Genomic DNA, 23,741 nt, shown 5'->3' on the forward strand with positions numbered 1-23,741 from the left:
AATGCTTTAACATACTTGCATGAGTATGAGTGATTGCCGTGACTAGCATGCTTGCCATGAGGCAAAATGCTTACTTGTTGAACTACTTAAATGCTTGTGGATGAAGGCTTGTTGCTTGAATTGGAATAATTCAACAAATGTATGTTTCTTTAAGTCCACTTTGTTGAGTGGCAAATTCACAAACTTTAAACCCACTTGAGGTGGCAAAATCAAACTATTTTCACAAAACAAACATGAAATTGAGTTGTTCTGATTTGAGCAAACTAGTCTATACTTGTATGTGCACATCGCATAGTAATGCTAGCCTAATAAACGGCACAAGAGCATATAATGTTAATAAGAATCATATCATGATTAGTAGAGGCCGATCTTTGATCGGACGAACGGGAGTGCTCAATTCATGACCTTCTCTTCTCATACCTAAGTTCCCGAGCTAAGGCAACTTTGGTGATGATGGACACGTGGCCTTTGGCACGAGTCATGGGTTTCCTAGATTTTTCAAAAATATTTAGGTGGCGACTCTACATCTGGCAAAGCAGTCTAATTTTGACATTTTTTATTCAAAATTAATTTTTCAAATGATTTGCTGGATTTAGACTCTTTGGTGTTTATCAATTTCACATTGCACTTGTGAGATTAGATTCAGAACTGCAGGAGTCCGAGCTGTAGGGCTTCTTTCAAACTTCCGAGAGGGGGCGCGAAAAAGCCAAGCTACACTTGATTAAGTGAATTTGATTTAAATTAAGTTAAGCTTAACGTTTAATTAAGGAAAATTTGGGCTAAGTCAACAAATAAGAGGAAGATATAACGGGAGATATTTTGTAAAGACTTATGAAGAGTTCGAGAGAAATGAGGAGAAAGAGCTCAAGAAAGGAAAAAAGAAAAGAAGAGAATCAAAGAGATTTGAGTCCATCTTCAACAATTCCACAATCAAAGGTAAGAATTCTTGTCTAAACCCATGAGATTAAGTAAATTTATACATAAGATTGTAGAATTTGAGTTGAATTAGGGATTGGGTGGTGTAGTTCATGTCAAGAACCCTAAAGGAGAATTTAAAAGAAAGAGTTGAAGATTTTGTCATGCATAGCATCATTCTTGTTCAATTACTTGTCTCTTGCATGATTCTTGTAGATAGTGGAAGAAATTCATGGATTTTGAGTTTGAAAATTTACATTTCCATGGTTCTTGATTTTGCCCTTATATTCAAAGTTTTGATCTTTTTCCTTTTCAATGAAAATGGGTTTGTTTTGAAGACATGGTTTAATTTTAAGTTAAAGTTTGGTTATTCAACATGTTTTTGTGAGTTTTGGGTTTTGATTTACATGATTTTAGATTTGGTTTTTGCAAAAGAGAAAGGTTCATTTTCAACAAATTTTCGAACTAGCTCTACACCCAGACCACTCTAGGTGCCTGGGCCACAGCACGAGCGGCCAAGCCCCTTTTTCCTAACTTTGCATTCTACACGTTGGTGAGGCCAGGTCACTGCACGAGCGGCCGGGTCTCCATATGAGCAGCGAGACCTTAACGCTAGTGCGACCGGATCACCACACGAGCGGCCAAGCCCAATTACATTATGCTCGCACGAGCGACCCAAGCCACCGCATGTGTAGCCAGTAGGGTCTACTTAGTTTTGTTTTCTTCTTGTTTTCTCTAACTTCTGAGCCTCCGTTTGCATACTTTCCAAGTGTTTTTTATATGCAGTTGCATCTCATGAACACAATGGAACTTAATGAGGAAATTAATGAATGAAAGGGAAATTAGTGACTAGAGCAAATAGGTTATGAATTGACTACATGAAAGGATTGTTTTGTGAACTGTTGTGCTTTCATGTGTCTATGTAGGTCGAACGCCACGTCCTACCCATGTGTTCCAAGGAGCCAGCTGTAAGTAATAACCTTGTACAGATATGTTCAATTATAAGTATTTTTTGACTTAAACTATATTCTGTTTCTGAAATGATATTTTCTGCTTAAGTGAATGATTGTCTTATTTTCTGAACTATATTCGTCATCCTTAGCATCTATTTACTATTATTGTTACAGAGATCTCTGTCAGTTCCAATTCTTGGAACTTCTATTTACTGTATTGATGGCACGTCCATCAATTCTGACTGTCCGATCTTCATGACCGTCTGTATTGTTCTACTATTTGATGTACCACATATGACTGCTATGTTTTCTATATAAAATATGGATCTGTTATGCAAATGATTATAATTTTCTGTTTACTATTATATTTAACCAATTTGGATTACAGTAAGGACATCATTTTTAACCTCTTTACGCTGTTGTTATTCTCTGGACTCTAGCTCATTATTTTATATATGTATGTAGGTGATCCAATGCAAGAGTGGACGTAGTGGCGTCGACCTAACCTTCATTTTGCCAAGCCAACTTTTGTGCCACCACGGGGTTCCAACTGGTTAAGCTTTAGAGCTGCACGGGTGATTTGGGAGTCACCCTTTTGACATTTGGACTAGTTCTTAGCAAATTTTTTATTGAAATTGATTTTGTTGGCCGGGGTTAAGTTTTTGTGTTTTGATTATGTATTGTAATTAAACTTGTCATGGACTAATGTGTATGGACTGATATATGTATGCGTATATATAAAAGTTCTTTTGTCCCATATAAGTCTTCATAGCTCGTTGGATGTTTATTTTCTTAATTATTAGCTTCTGCTAGCCCCGCTTATTTGATTTGTATAGGAAGGCCTTTGATAATCTCGAATTACTGGCTGATTATGACGTTAAACCTATAAGGGCGGATTTGGGTTGTGACAGTAATACGCCAATGTAACAGACTAAAAAATTCCTTAATATACTTTTATCAAATATAACAACGTAACATTCCAACCGTAACACTCCAATATAAAACTAAAAAATTGCTTAGTGTAATTTTCTTAAATGTAACAACATAACATTCTAAAAAAATTTCGTAACGTATTTTTTTCAAACGTAACACTCCAATCTACGTAATACAAAAAAATTCATTAGTGTAGCTTTTCCAAATGTGACACTCTAATGTAACACCAAAAAATCATACTAATAGAAATGTAGATTTTCACAATCGACAACCAATACTTCAGCCACTAATTCGTCCGAAAAGAATATTCCACACTTTACCTTTCTATTCTTATCCTAAAAATGGATCAGAAAATTAAAAAAAAAAATGAATCAGAAAAGGACATTCATTTAAATTCAAATTGTATCAAATCAAATAAATACAACTTTTTATAATAAAAAATGACTAATTAGTTCATAAGCAAACTCTTAGTACTAAATGGATTAATATTCTTTCATATGAGATTTACGGATAAATTTTCCTAAAATGTTTGTAATACAATTTAATTCAAATGGTAATAAAATAATTCATAATTATTATATATTATACAATTCGGGCCGTGCAAAGCCCTGCCAAGCTTTGTACTAATTTAATTTGGGTCGAGGAATTTGAAATTATATTGTCCATTCTAAACATTTTCTAGTTACTCAAGTTTAGGTAGCTTAAATTGCATCCATACATACTGGGAATCAATTTTTAAGTATTTTTTTCTATCTTATAAATAAAATATGTTCTAAATCATTATTTTTTTTTGGCTAATGTCAAACCTTTTAGAGCATTTTCAATCTCGTTTCTTTCACTTTTCAACCACAAAAGTGAATTGTGAAACAGAAAATACTTCTCCAACAGACTCATTCAAATATCGCTGAAATGGTTGAGAGTTACAATAACTCAGTAACTCGCTAAGACAAACGAGGCAGTGTTCATGGACCTTTCAATTTTATGTTGATTTTTCCTTTTCTCATTTCTCATTTTGACACTAATGGGAGCAAATTTTCCACTAAGTGATCGACTATTCGGTCATCCATCCAGTAGACCACTCAAATCTTTTTTGTCTGGCCTTAGTTATCCATCTAGTCAATCACCCAAAACTTTTAATAATATTTTTAAATAATATAGAACCTTTCGATTTTATGTTAATTTTTCCTTCTCTCATTGCTCATTTTGGCACTAAAAGGGGGGCAAAATTTTCACTAAGTGATCAACTATTCGGTCATCCATCCGATAGACCACTCAAATCTTATTTGTCCGGCCTTGGTTATCCATCTGGTCAATCACCCAAAACTTTTAATAATATTTTTAAATAATATAGAACCTTTCAATTTTATGTTAATTTTTCCTTCTCTCATTTCTCATTTCGGCACTAAAGGGAGCAAAATTTCCACTAAGTGGTCGACTATTCGGTCATTCATCCAGTAGATCACTCAAATCTTTTTTGTCCGGCCTTAGTTATCCATCCGGTCGATCACCTAAAGTTTTTAATAATATTTTTAATTAATATAGTTAAAATAGAGAGTTTGTTAAAATATATTTTTAAAAAGTAACTAGTTAAAATAGTAAAGTGAAATTATGAATAGCTAATTTAGCTATGCTTGCTGGAGTACTCACAAATTACATATATCAATTAAGACTAGGATTAATATTAAAAAAAAAATCAAACCATGTTTGATTTGTAGACAAGATTAGATAGGTTAAAATTATTCTTGAAGTTGAATCCCTAAAACAAAATAAAGTAGGATCTTGCAAAATTAATTGTTCCAAATTAAAAAATTTTAAGCAAATATAAATTTATTTTATATCGACATTCGTGAATAGGTTAGCCAAATTATTAATTATAAAATTAATCTATTGGCAACCCAAATTACTTTAAAAAAAAAACTAAAAAATTTAATAAAAAGTTACTAACTTCTCAAAATACCCCTAAAATTACTTGGGGGAGGTGGGCATGGGTTGACTCTTGGAGAAGGGGTTAGCCTCTGCTAAGCAAAAAGGCTTGGAAAATACGAAACCCAAAACTGAAATTCCCATACCAAACAACCCTTCATAAGTTTCACACAAACTTCTCTCCCCCTATCCAGCTTCAGTCACTAGTCACTAAAACCCCTCAATCTCCATTGACCCTTTCTCTCTCTAGAAACCCAAATCTGCAACAATCAAATCCGATCTTGAGCCAGTTTTGAATTTTGAAATACAACCAGAAATGGGTGTAATCAGAACCACTTTCACATTCATGATGGGAACAGTGTGTGGAATCTATATTACCCAGAATTACAATGTACCCAACATCAGAAAACTCGCCAACACTGGCCTCTTCATGGCCAAGCAAGTCGAGGAGAGCTATCGCAAACCCAAGAAGAACAAAGACGACGATCTCGATCAATAAATGATTGGTTTACCATCTATCTATCTGTATGTATACAGACACAGAGAAAAAAAAGAAAAAAAAAAAACCCCATTTGTCTCTGTTTTTCTTATTTTGTGGAAGATGATTCATATGCTATACGTTATGTGTTTTTTAGGGTTTTGCTTTGTTGCTTAATTTCTGTGATTTCTGAATTTTAAATGTAATTTTACTTTTTAGGTGGTGTTGGAAATAAATGGGTTGTTTTGTTTCTGTTTTTTGGGTGCTTAATTTTGATTACATTACTTTGATTTGATCCATATGTACTTTGAGAAAGTGTAGTTTGTATTGTGAATATTTGACTCATTTGGGATTTTATCGGGAATTTCCAACCCATTTTGCTTGATTTAGCTGTGAAAAAAAAAAAAAAACACTTTAGCTCACTTTTTGCGTACTCGTTTCCCACAAACAAAACTCACTTCAGCTACCAAAAAAAAGTAATTACAAAATTTAAAAAAAAAAAAAAAAACACTTGGGAATGAGCTGAACAAAATAGCTTTTTAACACTAGCTTTTTTTGTAAGCTTATTTGTATCCAATAAGCTAACTTTTTAGTTAACTGTATTCAACTCATGACCTTTACTACCCACAGGGGAAGTCAAGGGTGGAAACCTGTGGTGTACCATTGGCTCAGGATTCATTCCTCACTGTATTTGAAGCCACTCCTAGGATGTGCCCAGTATACTAGAGATTGTTTGGGGCCAAGCTGTATGTAGACCTATGATTAAAAAATAAAATAAAAAATAAAGAAACATTTAATTCAATTCTATGATCGTTTTTCTTAACTCAAAACTGTAAAGCCATGGCTCATCTGGTGATCTTTGACAATAAGAAATTGTGGCAGATAAATACTTGGTTTCCATCACAAGCTACAATGAAACATGTGGTGGCATAATCACACAAGGTAGAAATCTTGGGAACATTAGAACTCGAGTAGTATGGTTATATAAGATCATCCCATTTGGGTGACATATTCTGAGAAGTGTTTTCATAATTCACCAAACAAAAAAAATGTCATGATGCATATCTCACATTTGAAACTTGGGCCTTAGAATTAGAATCCAAGTATATAAAATTTTTAAGTTATCATTTTCAATATCAAGTTAAAATTTGAAGATGTAACATTTGTTGGGGATGAAGGGGCACTATAATTAGGTTTGCAAATGAATTGATCAAGCACAATATGGAGTTTTCAAACTGAACTTTTTGTAGTAATGATTCAGTTTGACCTTTGCCAAGCAGTTGAGCATATTTCACTTAAGGCCTGATATTTGATGTATAGAAAATATGTTTCTTTTCTCTGGTAAGAAAATAATGGTATGCTTCAAAAGTAGCAGCATTAGTTACAAATAACAACTTAGAATATTATCATGGCTTACTAAAGATTGTAGCCGAGTGAAAAAGACTCAAATGTAACAGGCGCGTTTTTCAGGATGTGTGTCATTCAGTTCCTTGGTTAGAGAGTATGTTGCTGATGGTGTTGCACAGTTGGGTTACGGGTTCCGTTGATCTTGATGTTTTGGCTTTTGTAGATGTTGTTTTGTTTGGGGCCGATGTGGGCTGTTTATTTCTTTGTATTCTTTGCATTGATGATGCATGAGCAAAGAAAGATGTAACTATGAACACAAACAGATGCGCTGACTTTCAAAACACGAGAGCCCCAATTTAATCCTTAACTTGAACAAAAATGAGAAGAAAAGAGGAGAGGAGATAGCCAAAATAGAATCTTAATGTGTGATAATAACTGTGGATAAACCGCTACGAGTGCAAGTACACAGCCATAATTACTGGACTCCTGAAACTTTTCAATATCAAGTATTCAAATGTTTATATCGTTGTTCTACTGTCGCTTGATATGGTCATAAAACAACATTTTCATCTTGGATCTGGAGTACACAACATGCCCGGATTTGTTTCGGTGTTTGTTAGAGGCATTTACATTATTTGAGTAGTTCTGTTTAGACTGAAAAGCATAGATGGAAGTGATTGCACGAGTTATTGTCTACTATGTCATCCAAAACAATAGTTTTGTTTATTGACTTATTCACCACTGCCAAATCTCATAATGCTGTTTGCAGCAACATATTTCCATGGCTGCCATTCTCACTTTGTTCTTTGGACCTTTTTTGGTTAGTTGTATCTAATTCTGACTCTCTGATTGACAGATTGTTGTTGCTCTTGACATCTCTAAAGATCTCTCTCCCATTGCAAAAGTCTCTAGAGCCCTAAATGTTCAACTTGCAAAGTTGGACAATCAAGGGAACAACACTTGGCAACACTTGGTGGTAATTTGTCAATTATAACAGTACATGCAGCATTTTGTGGTTTTGTGTTCTGTTTTACTAGAATTTGTTGCAAGCAATCAAGCTTTACTCAATTGTCAACAATGAGGATTTCATCATGTGGGGAAAAATTTCTAATCCGAAGTTTCTTTCTTCTACAGACAGCAACTGAATATGACAATGGGAGTCATGTGACAACGGAATTTCAAGACAGATCATATGCCATCATCCGTTTTACTGGGCATTGAACAAGATGTCCTTTAGTGTCCACCTACGCAGTCTTCCATTTCTTTGTTTTTTATTTATCTTACTTTTTTCTTTTATTAAATCTCTAAAAGTGATATGATCTCCTACAAGTACAAATACCATTTCCCATTTGTGAAAGCAAATGGAATTCCGCCAACAATCGCGTTGGGCCTATCTATGAGTGTGGTCTTTTCACCACACTTCGACCCTTCACTCTCTTTCGTGGTATTAGTTTACGGGGTATGTATTACATGCTATAAATTTGATGATACATTTAATAAATATTGACAACAGTAATGCTCAAGTATGGAGGTTGCAAGAGAAAGGAGCTAAAACACTGAATGGCAATAAGTTGCAAAGAGAAAAGGCAAAGGACAAGGTTGAGCTTCCCATGTCAAATAAGCTGCCCGTTGGTGAAATCTTGAAGAATAATTGTGCCTCTATTAGCACCAACATGTTTGAAGTCCCCGAGTCTTCTACATGAAATAGTTAATGCTTAGTGTGGAAGATGTGGTTAGTCATCCCCCGGTGAGAGGGGCTTCAGTGGAAAAGATGAGAATACCATGACCATGTTTTCATTTCTTGGGTTGTGAAAGGCTTTTTGTTGTATAAGGCCCAGCCTCCTCCGTAGTTGTGTATTGCGCTTCATTGTATATCTTCTTCTTTCAGAAAAACATGAGAATCAGCTATTGTTGTTGCTCTTCAAGTGTATATCCATGACCTTAACTTGCTTTTGATTGTTGAGGTGATGAATTATTGTAGTTCTTCTCTGTGAGATCAAGCTATTCCCAGTTGTTAATTGAGCTACAGACTAAGTCGATAGCAAAAGTTGTCTTGTGAGGTGCAGCTGCCAACTGAAGAAGAGATGGCAAAGCACCATATCATACCATACCATAAGCTTCAACAGGAAAGTCCTCTCTCTCTCTCTGTGTACTGACTGTTGTATTACCTAGGTACAGACAACAGGTTCATGTTTCAATTGAAACTGCCACTCTTGGGGGAATAGAAAGAACAGTTGCTTTTCTCCATGATGAATATTAGTTCATTGACTTAATCCATTAGTGATATGAATGAAAAAATAATATTATCATTTATTTTCAACCCAAAAAAAAAAAAGTATATTTATTATTGTTTATTTCATTATTTACTCACCATCGACATTGTTAGAAAAGTTATTTTCTATTCTCTTGCTCTTCTGTTAATAGTTACTTAAGTTGAGAGTACGATGGTCATATTGCAATGTTTGAGTTTGTATATATACTTTGCTGCTATAGAGTTGAGAATACAATTTTCAAGATATATAAAGTTTCTTTCTCTTTTCTTTTCTCTTCTAGTTCCTCTTATATCCTAACCCTAAATTTCTTCATTTTACATTCTGACTTGGTATCAGAGCAATCTATTCTTCATTAGAAAGTGCTCTACAGACTCTGGAGATTGATCTGAGGTGACCGAGAAGTGCTGATGTCATCAGCCGTATGATGACGTCAGCTAACATAAGCACTGTACGGACAAGACCTACATCCCTATAGACTCGAAATTTTCTCTTGAGATTTATGATGATTTTTGTGAAAATTTTCGATTATTCCTGATGTGAAATTTTTTATTTTCAAATGTTTTTGTGCTTTTTGATGCCTCTCTTTGAATATGGATTGGGCCCTGTTTTCGCTGGTTCTTCTTGCTGAAATAGGACATGTAGGAGCCGAAAATCCTCTCTGTAGTGATATTTGCTATTAATTTGTTGTTTTGCTGCTGTTGGGTTGGTATTTTGTTTGATTTTTGCCTCAATATGGTTTGGCAGACTATTTTTTTTCATTTCTACCTATTGGAATTTACTATATATGGGCCGAAATCCTTCTAGTAAGGGACATTTGCTCTTCAGTTGTTGATTTGTGTTGGTGGGTTGTTGTGTTGGTTTAATTTGGATCCGAATCTATTTGGCTGACCTGTGTTCTCCTTACTCATGCATATTTTGTCATGAATTCTTATTTTTGAGCTAGTTATGTTGTCTATATTGGTTGTTGTGGGTGCTAGTTGTTGTGGGTATTGACTATTTGTAAGTATTTTGCCATGGCTGAGTGAAGCTAAGGCTATGGCTGTGAATAAGGATGATGACATGCCTAAATCTATCACTACCAAGAAATTGAATGGTGCCAATTATTTGGCTTGGGTCTATGCTATCAAAATTTTCTTACGTGGCAAGAAGTCCCGCTTCCTTAGCGAACTCCCTCTTGCCACTAATAATAAAATTTATGATAATTGGTGTAGTGAGAATTCATGTGTTATGGGTTGGATTTGGTATAGTTTGGAACCACATGTTATTACTACTGTGGAATTTTGTGATACCTTATAGGGTTAGTTAGAATCATTCTTGTTTTTCTCTTTCTTGCTTTGTTGCTATTTCCATTTTATTTTCTTGTTAGAATTATTTATGCTTCCTTTCTAAGAATAATCATTAATCTAAATTTTCTTGAAACAAGCTGTGATGTTATTGTAGAACCAACCAAGAGGTCAAAACTATACTCAATATACCATATGGTGAAGAAAGAGCATTCTTAATGGATTTTTATGTAGTTTTATTTTTTGTTTTGTCCAAACAATTGAATGAACTCTGAGAGTGGAAAGTTCTCTTGACAATCAGGCAATTTTATTTCTAATGATGGAATTGCAATCGAGTTGGGTAGCACAAGTTTTATCTGGTAATGCCCATTTGCCATCCAAAGAGGAGATGTTGGCCGTTGCTCAACAACATTACCAGTGTATGGAGGAATGCGGGATCCCCAAGCACCATACCCATCGTCTTCATCCGAATGAGGTCTTCTACCCCCATTTCCATACTAGTTTTCACATGACACGTTATAGTCTCTAGAGACCAAAAACAAAATGCATATTTTATCATTTTGTCATTACGTTCTCTATTTCATTTTGGCATTCTATTAAAAACAAATTAACAGTCTGTTTGGTAATCAAGGAGAAAAAAGATGAGGTCTTCTACCCCCGTTTCCATTGTATCGTTGTTTTATATTTTACTAGTTTTCACATGACACGTTATAGTCTCTAGAGACCAAAAACAAAATGCATATTTTGTCATTAAATTCTCTATTTCATTTTGGCATTCTATTAAAAACAAATTAACAGGCTGTTTGGTAATTAAGGAGATAAAAGAAAATAAATGATTACATAAATTGGGAGAGAAGGTAATTGTTGCTCTCTTTATACACATTGTTTTACCAAAATAAACTTCTCATGTTATTTCTTTTAATTTCTTTGTATCTAGACCAGTAGTTTTGGTAATACGAAAAGACGGAGTTGGGTTTTTTTCTCCCTACAAATCTCCACTTTTGGAGAGATTTGGAAAGTATCGGCTTTATTAAAACTTGTTTGACATCGGTTAGAAATATAAACAAACTAAACCTAAATACATTTTTTAAATTTGTTAAATTTTCTAACCAAGTTGGATAATTTACTACTCGGCCTAACTTGGCTTGTTTAACTATTTATGTCTTCTAGTTTCACTCCGTTTCTCTCCTCTTTAATTATCCAAATGGGTGACTAGGGCCAAGAAAATTCTTCTCTCTCCCTCTCTCCAAATCACACAAGTTTTCGAACATAATGACTTTCCTTTTTGAGTACCTAGACTGGCTTGCTGCTCAAGTGGAAGTACTTCTGGTGGAGGAGCGGCTGAGGGAGATATATTGGCAAGTCTGTAAAACCACTTCTACTCCGACAGGCCACACGTTTAGAGACGAATGGGTTTTCCCTACACAACCTAGCAATTAGCAAGGCCTTGTTTTGTAAGAGTGAAATTTCAGACACAACTATCAAAGCAAGATATTGTTTTGTAGGAGTGTATTAGATAATAAAGAAATTGATTTTTAAAGAAAAAGATAATAACTGAGCAAATATCTATATAATAAGGCACAAAGCTTTTTGAAAAATGTGTCAAAATGTATGTGAGATACATTTTGATCCAATGGCTGAGATCAATTCCAAATATTATATCAATAGTTGAGATCAATGGTTTATATCAAAATGTATCAAAGGTTTCCCGCCCAACACATTTCTGTCTCCCCCATACCCTCTGTCTTCTTCCCATTCCTACTCTCTGATGAGATGTGAAGCTTGACAGAAAAATACTACTGCACTCTTAACTGCTGGAGAGAAGCACATACGAAATTGATTTGAGAAGGTTGGAGAGAAGCACATGTCAACATTTTATTGAATTCAAACAGAGGTGGGTTGAATTCAAATTCTAACAGAGGTGGGTTGGAGAGAAGCACATACTTTTGCACAGTTATTGAACTCAAAATCATAAGTTATTGAATCCATATATGCTGGGTTCTTAACTGCTGGGTCCAATTCTTATATGCACAGTTATGTTTTGGGTTCCTTTCCTTTCCTCTCTTATGTTTCGGGTTCCTTTCCTTTCCTCTCTTATATGCACAGTCAATCGATTCATATATGCTTTCTCTCATTTTTATTATCTCATTTTTGTTCTTCTTCTTGAATTTTTTTTTTCCCTCAGCTTTTGCCTTCATCAGAGCTTACCGTTGTTCACTCTGGCTCCAAGTGAAACAGGAACTTCAATAACTCGGCTGCTCGGTAATGTGAAACAAAATGACTACTCCAATGATTAACATACACTTAATGATACATGCTGGTTTTGCCGACTCTAGAGTACTCCAAAAAATGACGATATACATGCTGATGATGATCAAGCATAGAAAAATGACTACTCCAAAAATGTCTCTCGGCTGATTAACTCAGCTAATTTTTCTATGCTTAATGATGCTTGATGATGATATACTCCAAATAAATTTTTCTATGCTTGATGATGCTTGATGCCAATTGAAACCAATGATGATGATATACTCCAAAAATGACTACTCCAAATAAATTTTAATATACAAAATTCGGACATGTCTCTCAATTCTGTGCTTTGCTCTTTCTCTCTCACTCTTTCTTCATGACAATTGAGTATTTAAGGAGAGAGAGCGAAGAACAAAAAGGCATAATACAACTAGAGTTTACAAGAGTTTCATTTTTCTGGAGTTTACAATACAAGAGTTTACAAGAGTTTCATTTTTCTGGAAATGTTTACAAGAGTTTCATTTTTTCTGGTAATTATACAAGAGTTTATTGCAACTAGAGTTTACAAGAGTTTCATTTTTTATTGTAATTATACAAGAGTTTCCTGATCAATCATTTTTCATATGGATTCATTTCAGGATTTTTCTGCATGTATCTGACCAGGATTTTTCTTTGGGTATCTTTTTAATGATTTCAATTATTTCCTTTTATAGTAGATTGGTTAATCTGATGCTTAATAGGATACAATTTATATTTAAATACTCAAGTCTGGAGTAAATTTGATCATTAAAGTATTTAAATACTTTTAGGATACAATTTAAAATTTATAGGATACAATTTTCTATCATAAAATATATTTATGATCATTAATAGGATACAATTTATAGGATACAATTTTCTATCATACAATATATCATAAAATTTATACTTGAGATTTTAAAATTTTCTACAAATAGAGATGTTAGAGGTTGGCAGCGATGCAGTGTGAGAGAACAGAGGTGTTAAAATACTTGACACCTCTCCTTTCCTTTCTACAATTTGTTCTCTCTTTTTCCCTCTGTTCCCTTTGTTCTCTCATTAATAGGATACAATTTACAATTTATAGGATACAAAATAGGATACAATAATATATTTAAATACTTTTATATTTTGATCATTAAAAGATAGGACTCCACCATTTCGTTTCATTTACTCCAGACTTGAGATTATAGTAGATTGGTTAATCTGATGCTTTAGTTTATGATTAAGAAAATATTGATTAAGAATATTTTCTTAGTTGATTAAGAACTTCAAACAGAGGTGTTAGAGGTTGAAAAACATATTTTGAAAAACATGATGATGTTTACTGCTGTGACTTTCTATTTTGAAAATGGTCCCCTCGCAAAATGGTGTTAGAGGTTGAAAAATATGACATATTTGGCACAATGACATCTAGAAAAATGTGAGTTGAAAAACATATTTGGCACATAGTATTTTAATGATTAAGAATAGCATTTTAAGAAAATATGATTAAGAAAATATTTATACCAGCATATAAAATACTGTGAAGTTCCCCTTGCCATTAACATTACGGTGTGAATAATAAACTCAAATAAAATATTTTAATCTTAATAAACTGATGATATATGCTGGTATATCAGTAATGTTTATGACCTGCAACAATATAGCTAAGTAGGGGTATATCAGCATATGAATCTGAATGTGAATAATATTTACTGAGTTGACAGTGTGAATAATAAACTCAAATAAAATATTTTCTTATCATCAATGTAAAATATTCACGTTAACATCATATATCATCAATGTAAAATATTTATACTTAATGACTACCAGCATATATCATCCAGAGTGAAGTTCCCCTTGCACCCAATGACTACTCAGTAAAATATTTATACTTAATGACTACTCAGTAAAATATATTTATGATAGAAATATATTAAATTCTTATAATATATTTTTAATGAGTAAAAACGTATGTTATTTTAAGTATGAATGTTCATTTATTTTATTTACTTAGTTTCACATGGTTGCGAAAGTTCATTTATATATCTAAGTATGAATGTTCATTTATTTAAGTATGAATGTTCATTTATTTTATTCACTTAGTTTCACATGGCTCCATGTATCTCCTTGCACCCAACAATATCACTTATTTTTTAATTGAAATTAGGAACTTGAACTTGAAACAGGAACTTTGCTCGGCTGCTCGGTTAGTTAATCAGGAACTTGGAGCCATAAAAAATAAAAAGCTCGGCTGCTCGGTTAGTTTATTGCTTTGGTAACGTTTGGCTACAGCTTCTGTTATTGTTTTGCTTTGATATTGAGCCAACTGTGTTTTCAAAGAATTCTGCTCAATGTGTTTACTGAGAAGAATTTTAATTGTCCACTGTTTTCAAAGAATTCTGCTCAATTAGAAGAATTCTGCACAATGTGTTTTCAAAGCAGAATTTCTTGTCACCAAAATCACCAAATTCTGCTCAATGTGTTTACTGTTAACTGTTGATCACCAAAATCATAAATTTTGGTTCCGCCAAAAATTCTGCTCAATGGATTTTTTAAATTAGTTTGGTGTTATACACTTGAAAATTGGTTTCAAAAAAGGTTATTGACACATATTTGAAGACATGTTATTGAACTCACTACAAGAAAAAACACTTTTGGCGACCACCTTTTTTTTTTGGTCGCAAATAGTCCACTTTCTGGGACCAAAATTTAACTTTTGGCGACCACAATTTTTTGTCGCGGAAAATCACCTTTTGGCGACCAAAAAAAAAGTTGGTAGCGAAAAGTATACCCATTGGCGACCAAAGGCTTTTTTGGTCGCGGAAGATCACCTTTTGGCGACCAAAAAAAAAAGTTAGTCACAGAAAGTATACCCTTTGGCGACCAAAAAAAGAGTTGGTCACGGAAAGTATACTATTGGCGACCAAAGGCTTTTTTTGGTCGCGGAAGATTACCCTTTGGCGACCAAAAAAAAAAGTTGGTCGCGGAAAGTATACTATTGGCGACCAAAGGCTTTTTTGGTCGCAGAAGATCACCTTTTGGCGACCAAAAAAAAAAGTTGGTCGCGGAAAGTATACTATTGGCGACCAAAGGCTTTTTTGGTCGCGGAAGATTACCCTTTGGCGACCAAAAAAAAAGTTGGTCGCGGAAAGTTATGGCGAGATAAATTTAAAAAAAAAATGATACTACTATAATTACATGCTATTTTTCTGTTTAGGCATTAAAAGTTTTATAAAATAATATATGACCGAATTTTTATGGGTTATATATATTTTTTGCGGAATATGAACAAGAAGCATGGTGATGGCAGAGGGGATTGGGTGCATGGTGACTCCTTGGTCACGAGTTCAAGTCCCAGGTAGCACAAAAGAATTATTTTTTTTGGGTCAAGGCATTGACTTTTGGCGACCAACTTATCTTTGGTCGCTAAAAGTTTACTTTTGGCTAATATGAATTGGACTTTCCGCGACCAAAAAAGTTGGTCGCAAATGGTCACTTTTAGCGACCAAAGGCTTTTTTGGTCGCAGAAAACTATCTGTGACGAGGCTTTAGCGACCAACTCGCGACCAACATATTTTAGTCGCGAAAAGGTTTTAGCGACCAAATATGGTACTTTTCGCGACCAAAATGTTGGTCACGAAAAGTGTTTTTTCTTGTAGTGACTACTTGATGTTATTGAAGACATTTTTCTAATTATTGAACTACTTGATATTTGAAGACATTTTTTAAATTAGTTATATGGGTAATTATGATTTATTATTTCTTTTTTTGGAAAATATATTAACTTTATTATTTTTAAAAATTTATTTTAAGTTTTATATTTTGAATTCAATCATACAATTTGCTATTTTATTTTCTAAAACAAAATACTTATATATACACATACACTATATGGGATTCTTTTTAACTTGATATCCTAAATAAGTACAAAAGTTGCCTACCCCTTTAAGTCACCACTACAATGTTGGACACTAGAGATATCCCACAACAATAAAATTGAATGAAACTTTTGTGACAACCATGCCACTCATATATCTATATTTATTACACAAAAAAATTTAAAAAATTGTATATAAAATTAGGTAGGAAATTAATGAAGTGGTGCAGCACGAGAGAGCATACTTCAGTTCAGTGGTTTGACCTTTTGCTTGGTTTAGTTCAGCCTCTTGAATGTGTTCAACACTCCAAAAAGAAAAAAAAAAAAAAAAAAAAAAGTTGTGGAGAATCCAAGCCCCCTTTTGGCTTTAGAGATGATTTTTTTATGACTCAAAATTATTGGTTTGAGATATCATATTCAAAAGAAACTTGATGATATATTTTACTGAGTGTTTTGATTTTTCTATGTTTGTTATTTAAAATGAAATTCAGTGCTCTCAAAAAAAATAGATGATCTTCACAAATCATGTGAATCTAAGTGCCTTGGATTTTTTAATATTAGGTGCATTATATAAAAAGATTCTGTATATACAAATTGTGCATAAATTCAATTTTAAAAAATTTGGTTTGTTTGTTTACTTAATCATCAACAAAGAAATTATTAGGTGTTTACAATTTTTTTTAGGGTTTACTTAATCATCAACTAAGAAATTATTCTGTCAGGGTTTACAATTTTTTTTTTACTTGCTCTTATATTTTGATTTGCAGTATTGGTGAACATTAAAAATCTTATATGTTTATTTCTTAATTTGCATTAACATTAGAGAGAGTTGTTATTTATTTGAGTTTTGTAGAGCATGTAATACAAGCAAAAATGTTACAAGTTATTTAAGAAAAAAAAATAATATATTTTTAATCTTAAAATTATTTACATCGTGCCTTCTGTCAATTTTGATTAAACATCGTGCCTTCTCTCATAACTATTAAACATTGAGGAAATGTGTCTCTCATCACCAAATTTCTGTCAATTTTTAATCAGAATTATTGTCAATTTTTTTAATAAAAAAAAAACATTAAACAGAAATTGGTTTGCTATTAAAAAAAAAAAAAAGGTTATACACATTGTGTTTACTGTCAACTGTGTATAATAGTTGGTCTGTCAATTATTTAAAAAACATCATGTCAACCAAATTTATATCAATTTTGATTAAACATTAACCAGAATTATTGTGAACCAAATTTCTCTCAGAACTATTAAACATTGAGGAAATGTCTCTCATCACCAAATTTCTGTCAATTTTTAATCAGAATTATTGTCAATTTTTTTAATCAAAAAAAACATTAAGCAGAAATTATTTTTTCATCAAAGAATTACTGTCAATTATTTGAACTATTAAGCACAAATTTGGTCCTTACACATAAGGTTGGTCTCAAAATTATTTGGCTATTATACACAAGAAAAACGTAATAGATCCAAAATTTTCACTAAATCAAGGATGAACAAAATTTTTTACCAAATCTCCAATAATAATACTTTTAATCTTTTCTGATAAAATTTTAAAATAGAGTATGGATAGGAGATGGTTTTCTTTCATAAAAAATAGTATAGATAGGAGATGGTTTTTAGGATAAGTTTGGAATTTTTTTGAAAAGATTTGAAGAAGACCATGAGAGTAAGGATTGGAGTATTCGTATCAGATCAAACTTTTAATCAAATTTTTACTCAAATTTGATGAACAGAGAGAGAGAGAGAGAGAGAGAGAGAGTAAGTTAAGTAATTTACTAATCATAACCATCATGGTTTGGTTGTCCTGACTCCTTTACTTAGTGAGGCATAGTCGGGCTGCTTCATCGTAGTTATGTGATGATATCTTTTGATGTAATATGAGCTTCTATTCTCCCTTTTATTTATTTATATTCCTTCCAAAATAAAAACCTAGGCTTAGGCGCCCATAGGATTGTTTGACAAAAAGGCATTATTCATTTCTATTCAACTTACTAAACCATCAAGCACATCACTAATCACTGGAATGCTCAGTTGAAGAACTCTACATACTCAATTTTATTTTTCAAAAATAGATGCAATCAACCATGATTTAGTCACCCTTTTGATGAAAGAACATTTCATTTAGTGGGTCACACATGTATGCAAGATATAGAGAGAGACATCACTAAGATATACTTTTACACAAAAATTGTACTATTCAAACGTAGTATATTTGTTGTGTGATTCTAAAAAAAAAAGGGACTGTTTTTTTCTTTTTTCTTTTTTGAATATCTACAGTTCCTAATTAAAAGAAAAATTTGAAAGGCTCGGCATTTTAACATTTATGTGTAATATGGCAAGAGAGTTTATGTTTTTTTTTTTTTTTTTTTTTGTACAGATGATAAATATTTTTATCAATTTTTTTGAATATTTTTTTATAAATATTTTAGTTCTCTGTGTTGTACAGATGATAAATATTTTTCATAATTTTTTTTTAATATCTAGAGCTCCTAATTAAAAGAAAAATTTCAAAGACTTGGCATTTTAACATTTATGTGTAATATGGCAAGAGAGTTTATGTTTTCTTTTTTCTTTTTTTGGCACCTTTTTAAAGGAGTATAGTATTCTATGTTGTATTTCAAAAAAATCTGGTGAATGTATATATATGTATATTACTTTAGTTGTCTTTATGAAAAAAAATGTATTAAACTTACAAGTATTTAACTTAACCCAACTATTTAACATTATTTGTTTTGCTTTGAATCAAATTCACCAAGTATTTAACTTAACCCACAAAAATGTATTCAACATTTTATTATAAAAAAATAAAAATAAAAATTGTACCATTCAAATATAATATATTTATTGTGTGATTCTAAAAAGAAATGGACTATTTTTTTTTTTCAATTTTTTCATTTTTTTGAATATCTAGAGTTCCTAATTGAAAGAAAAATTTGAAACACATGGCATTTTAACATTTCTGTGTAATATGGCAAGAGAGTATTTTTTTTTTTTTTTTTTTTTGAGGGAGTATAGTATTCTATGTTGTATTTCAAAAAATTCTGGTTAAGGTATATATGTGTGTATTACTTTAGTTGTCTTCATGAAAAAAAATTTATTAAACTTACAAGTATTTAACTTAACACAAGTATTTAACATAATCCGTTATAAATATCCTACAAGTATTTAACTTCACCAAGTATTTAAGTTAACCCAAAAAAATGTATTTAACATTTTGTTATAAAAAAAAAAATTGTACCATTCAAATGTAGTATATTTGTTGTGTGATTCTAAAAAGAAAGTGATTGCTTTTTTTTCATTTAATTTTTTTTTTGAAAGACTTGGCATTTTAACATTTATGTGTAATATGGCAAGAGATTTATGTTCCTTTTTTTTTCACATTTTTAAGGGAGTATAATATTATATGTTGCATTTCAAAAATTCAGGTAAATGCATATGTGTGTATTATTTTAGTTGCTTGATGAAATAATTATTCATTATTGCTTATAAAATGGCTTTCTTATGTGGTGAATTTTTTTTTTGGCATAAATTTATGTTTGGACTTTCCAAATCATAAATGGTGAACTTCAAAATATTTATGATTATAATGGGTTTTAATTTTGGTTTTAATTTCATCTCTATAAAATTGAAGTCAGTTAAGAAAGAGAAAAGTTCAAATTCGGACAATTATTGTGCTCGAGTTTTAATTTATCATTTTAATTTTAATGTGATTGTTAAAAAACATCTATTCTAAATGCTGGGTTGACTCAGAAAATGTGAGTTTGATTATGGGTTTCGCAAAGAATGTAGAGAGACAGAGGGGGAGAGGGAAGGAACTGTTTGTTTGGAGCTATTTAAAAAGAAAGTAAGGGTGATTTATTTAGTTGATCTTCCTGCAACAAAAAAATTAAACTAACACTCAGAAAAATTTATTTAACATTTTATTTGCTGTAATATTTATTTGCTGTGATATTTATTTGCTGTGTGATTCTAATGTACAGATGATAAATATTTGTCATTTAATTATTTTGGGAATATCTAGAGTTCCTAATTAAAAGAAAAATATGAAAGACTTGGCATTTTAACATTTATGTGTAATATGGCAAGAGAGTTTATTTATTTTTATTTTTAAAGGAAATATAATATTCTATGTTGTATTTCAAAAATTCTGGTCAATCCTTATGTGTGTGTGTATTACTTTAGTTGTCTTCATGAAAAAAAAATGTACTAAACTTACAAGTATTTAACTTAACGCAAGTATTTAACATAATCCGTTTTGTTTTTAATCAAATTCACCGAGTATTTAACATTTTGTTATAAAAATTAAAAAAAAAAAATTGTACCATTCTAAACAGAGAAGGCACGTGCCTCTGATATCTGTTGACCTTTTTCTTTTTCTTAGAAGTTTATATTTTTATTTATTTCTTTTCCTCTTGATTGTAACCCGTTAAGTATTTTCTATTCCTGGTAGTTATTTATTTAAATAAAATTTTTAATTTTATTATGCGAATTTTAAATAACATTTCATTTTAAATGTTATTTGAATTTTATTTAAATAACATTTCATTTCCAATTTTTTGCTAATTGCTAATTTTATTATTGCTAATTTTTTGTTTCTTTGTGTCTAAAATTATATAACCAAACATTTTTAGGTTGAAGTACAACAGTTATGAACAATATCACTATTTTTGGTCAAGTAAGTTTTTTTTCTTCTTTTTTCTCTTCATATAAATTTAAGTACCTCTCTTATAAATTTAAGTACAACAGTTATGGACAATATCACTATTCTAATTTTTTTTTTCCTCATACTTTATAGGTGGATGGGGACTTACACCGAACCGTAATATCACCTCCCTTTACTAATTTTCTTATTTATGTGTATAAAGTTTTATTTATCACTCTAAAATTTTTGTATGTATAGGTTCGATTTCTTCAAGAAAGAAATGTTAATGTTGTTATTCGCGATGAGCGTGATCTTAATACTATTCGCATTCATGAGGTAAGCCTAAAAGTCGCTTCAACATTGGACATGTATTTTCTTATCATTTTAAAAATAATTTATAAATATATTCTACTTATTTTTTACAGGCAAAGGCAAAGGCAAAGGAAAAAGACAAGGCAATATCAAAGGAAACAAAAAAAGTTATTCCTTATGGCAAAGGAAAGGAAATGCACATCCCATGGTATGGTTTCTCAACAATTTTTAAAAGTTTCTTTTTCGAATATTATATAGATTTTTTTAGGAATTGCATAGTGTCATATACTATTTTTTATGTACATTTTTCAAAAGTTTTTTTTTCAAAAATTTATTCAATTCTTTTTATTGAATGTGAAATGTTTTTCTGAAGCATGTTAAAGTAAGCATTTGTACAACATGCTAATGCATTTGTATAAACATTAATTTGAATTTTTAATATGTTTGTCTATTTGTATGATAAAAATATGTTGCATTTGTACAATATGTTGCATCTACAACATAGCATAATAAAAATAAAATAGAAGAAAACGAAAAAGGAAAATAAGAAGAAAGAACAATTATGTGATGAAAAGGAAACTACATAATATAATTTTTTTTAATTTTTATTTTTCTTATAAGAAGTTCTTAAGGAAAGAAGAAAAAGACAAAAATGCATTTTAATACAACAGAAACAACAAGAAGAGAGAAAAGGAAAGTACAAGACATTACATGCTAATATTCATATTTTACGTACCCAATGATTTAATATTTACCTTTTCAACGTACATTTTGTAAAGAGATGGGTAGTGTCTTAAAACCAATAAGTGCGTGTATAGTGAGTTTGCAGTTTTGTGTTTTCAAATTATTTTTCCCTTCCTTTTTAAATTTCATAAATACATGCATTGGTTCTTATATGACTAACAACTTAACCGAGTGAAGAGGAAAAGTTAGTTAAAAGGAAGAAAAATTACATGATGAAAGGGAAGCAAGTTAGTTAATCTTCACATTTTATGCACATTCTTATATAATATTCTCATTTTAAGCACACAATGATAATGTGTTATCAAAAGCTGCATTGGCCCAACGTGCACGGCGAGAACGTGAAAAAAATCAAAAGCCATGTTCTGCATACCAATTGGGACAACGCCTGCGACGAGAACGAGAAAGAGAAAGATCGAAGGAATGTATTAACCCAAGACAACCTTCTTTAACACCAAATTGGTAAAAAGAAAAAGAATTTTTTACCCAAGACAATTTTGAATTTTTTACTCTTACTATTACCACTTTATTATATAGATTTTAATTTGTTCATAATTTATTTCTGTAGGCCTCCCCCTACAACTCCATGTAGAAATGTTGGTGTGGTCATCCGTGATGAGCACGACCTTAATGTTATCCGTGTTCGTGCGATAAGTACAAAATCAAGTGAAACATTGTATGTATTTTATTTATATAAGATTATATAAGATTTTTTTTAATCTTTTCAATATTTTATTTATATTTATTAGGCAAAAGATAAAGAAAAGGTCAACCCAATGTCTAAAGGAAAAGAAAAGATGGCTCCTTCCGGCAAGAGAATGACAAATGCATGTCAAGTGGTATATATTCTTTTTTGAAAATATGATGCAAAACTAATCAAAATTTTGATAGTTAAAATATATGAGTGTGTAAAATGAATTTATTGTTTTATGTTGTTTTTGTAGAATGATTGTAATATGTTTTCCTGTAACTTGCTATTATTTGTATGTATTTTTCAAATTTATTTATTCTTATTTTGCATGGATACATGTGCATTTATAATGTACCATCCATAAGTTGCTACTTATATAAAGAGAATAGAAAAAAAGAAACGAAGAAATAAAGAAAAAATATATAAAGAAAGGAGAAACTAAATAAGATATGTTTTTAATTCTTATTTAATATATAAAATAGAAAACAAAGAAAGGGAAAGGGAAAGTGAAGAAATAAGAAGATAGAAAGGGAAGAAATAAGAAAAAAAGAAATAAAGATAACACTATTAAAGGTATAAAACAAATAAAATATAAAACAAAATTAAGAGAAAAGGAAAAAATAAGAAGATAGTTTCATTTTAAACACAAAATATTCACATATTTTGCTTCAATGATAAAATATTTTCTTTTTAGGCACAAAATGATAATATAATATCAAAAGCTGCATTGGCCCAACAGGCACGGCGAGAGCGTGAAAAAATTGAATTTCAATGCTTGCAACGAGAGCAAGAGGGATTAGAAGAATGTGTTCAAATAAGACAACGTTATTTAACACCAATTCGTCGTGATCGCACTCACTTGGAGTGGGAAACAATAACTGAAGATTCTCAGTCGGCACAAAAACGAACAATGGTTACCTATCATCAGACATGTTCGTTTTCTATGCCAAGCACATCTTCAAATTCACAAAGGAATTGGTAAATTACTGTGTCTACTCCTATAAATCGATTTCTTCAAGCACATCTTCAGATTCTCACATCTTCAATACATACTTTTACTCATACCGTTTTGTTTTACAGAATTTTATTTATACACAAATATTTGTAGGTCTAC

General features: G+C 31.4%; 1 protein-coding gene across 6 annotated transcripts; it reads left to right on the forward strand.

Annotated features, from left to right (window-relative positions):
* The first annotated feature begins 4,792 nt into the window (after positions 1 to 4,792).
* Positions 4,793 to 22,962, forward strand: LOC114300632 (uncharacterized). 6 transcript variants are annotated; one of them, XM_082869598.1, is made up of 13 exons: positions 4,793 to 5,249; positions 7,406 to 7,525; positions 7,684 to 9,270; positions 10,407 to 10,580; positions 12,291 to 12,367; positions 14,545 to 14,616; positions 20,873 to 20,916; positions 21,037 to 21,060; positions 21,142 to 21,219; positions 21,309 to 21,403; positions 22,221 to 22,398; positions 22,505 to 22,612; positions 22,686 to 22,962. In XM_082869598.1, the coding sequence occupies exons 8-13, from the start codon at positions 21,041 to 21,043 to the stop codon at positions 22,756 to 22,758; spliced, it is 552 nt and encodes a 183-aa protein (XP_082725724.1). In that variant the 5' UTR covers positions 4,793 to 5,249; positions 7,406 to 7,525; positions 7,684 to 9,270; positions 10,407 to 10,580; positions 12,291 to 12,367; positions 14,545 to 14,616; positions 20,873 to 20,916; positions 21,037 to 21,040; the 3' UTR covers positions 22,759 to 22,962. The 6 variants fall into 6 exon arrangements, with proteins under 6 accessions (XP_082725724.1, XP_082725727.1, XP_082725723.1 ...); XM_082869601.1 differs by having other exon boundaries at positions 22,248 to 22,398; XM_082869597.1 differs by having other exon boundaries at positions 7,684 to 10,580.
* The last annotated feature ends 779 nt before the right edge of the window (positions 22,963 to 23,741 follow it).

This window comes from Camellia sinensis, chromosome 5, assembly GCF_055761805.1.
Source record: "Camellia sinensis isolate YWXY chromosome 5, ASM5576180v1, whole genome shotgun sequence".
NCBI classification, from domain to species: Eukaryota; Viridiplantae; Streptophyta; class Magnoliopsida; order Ericales; family Theaceae; genus Camellia; species Camellia sinensis.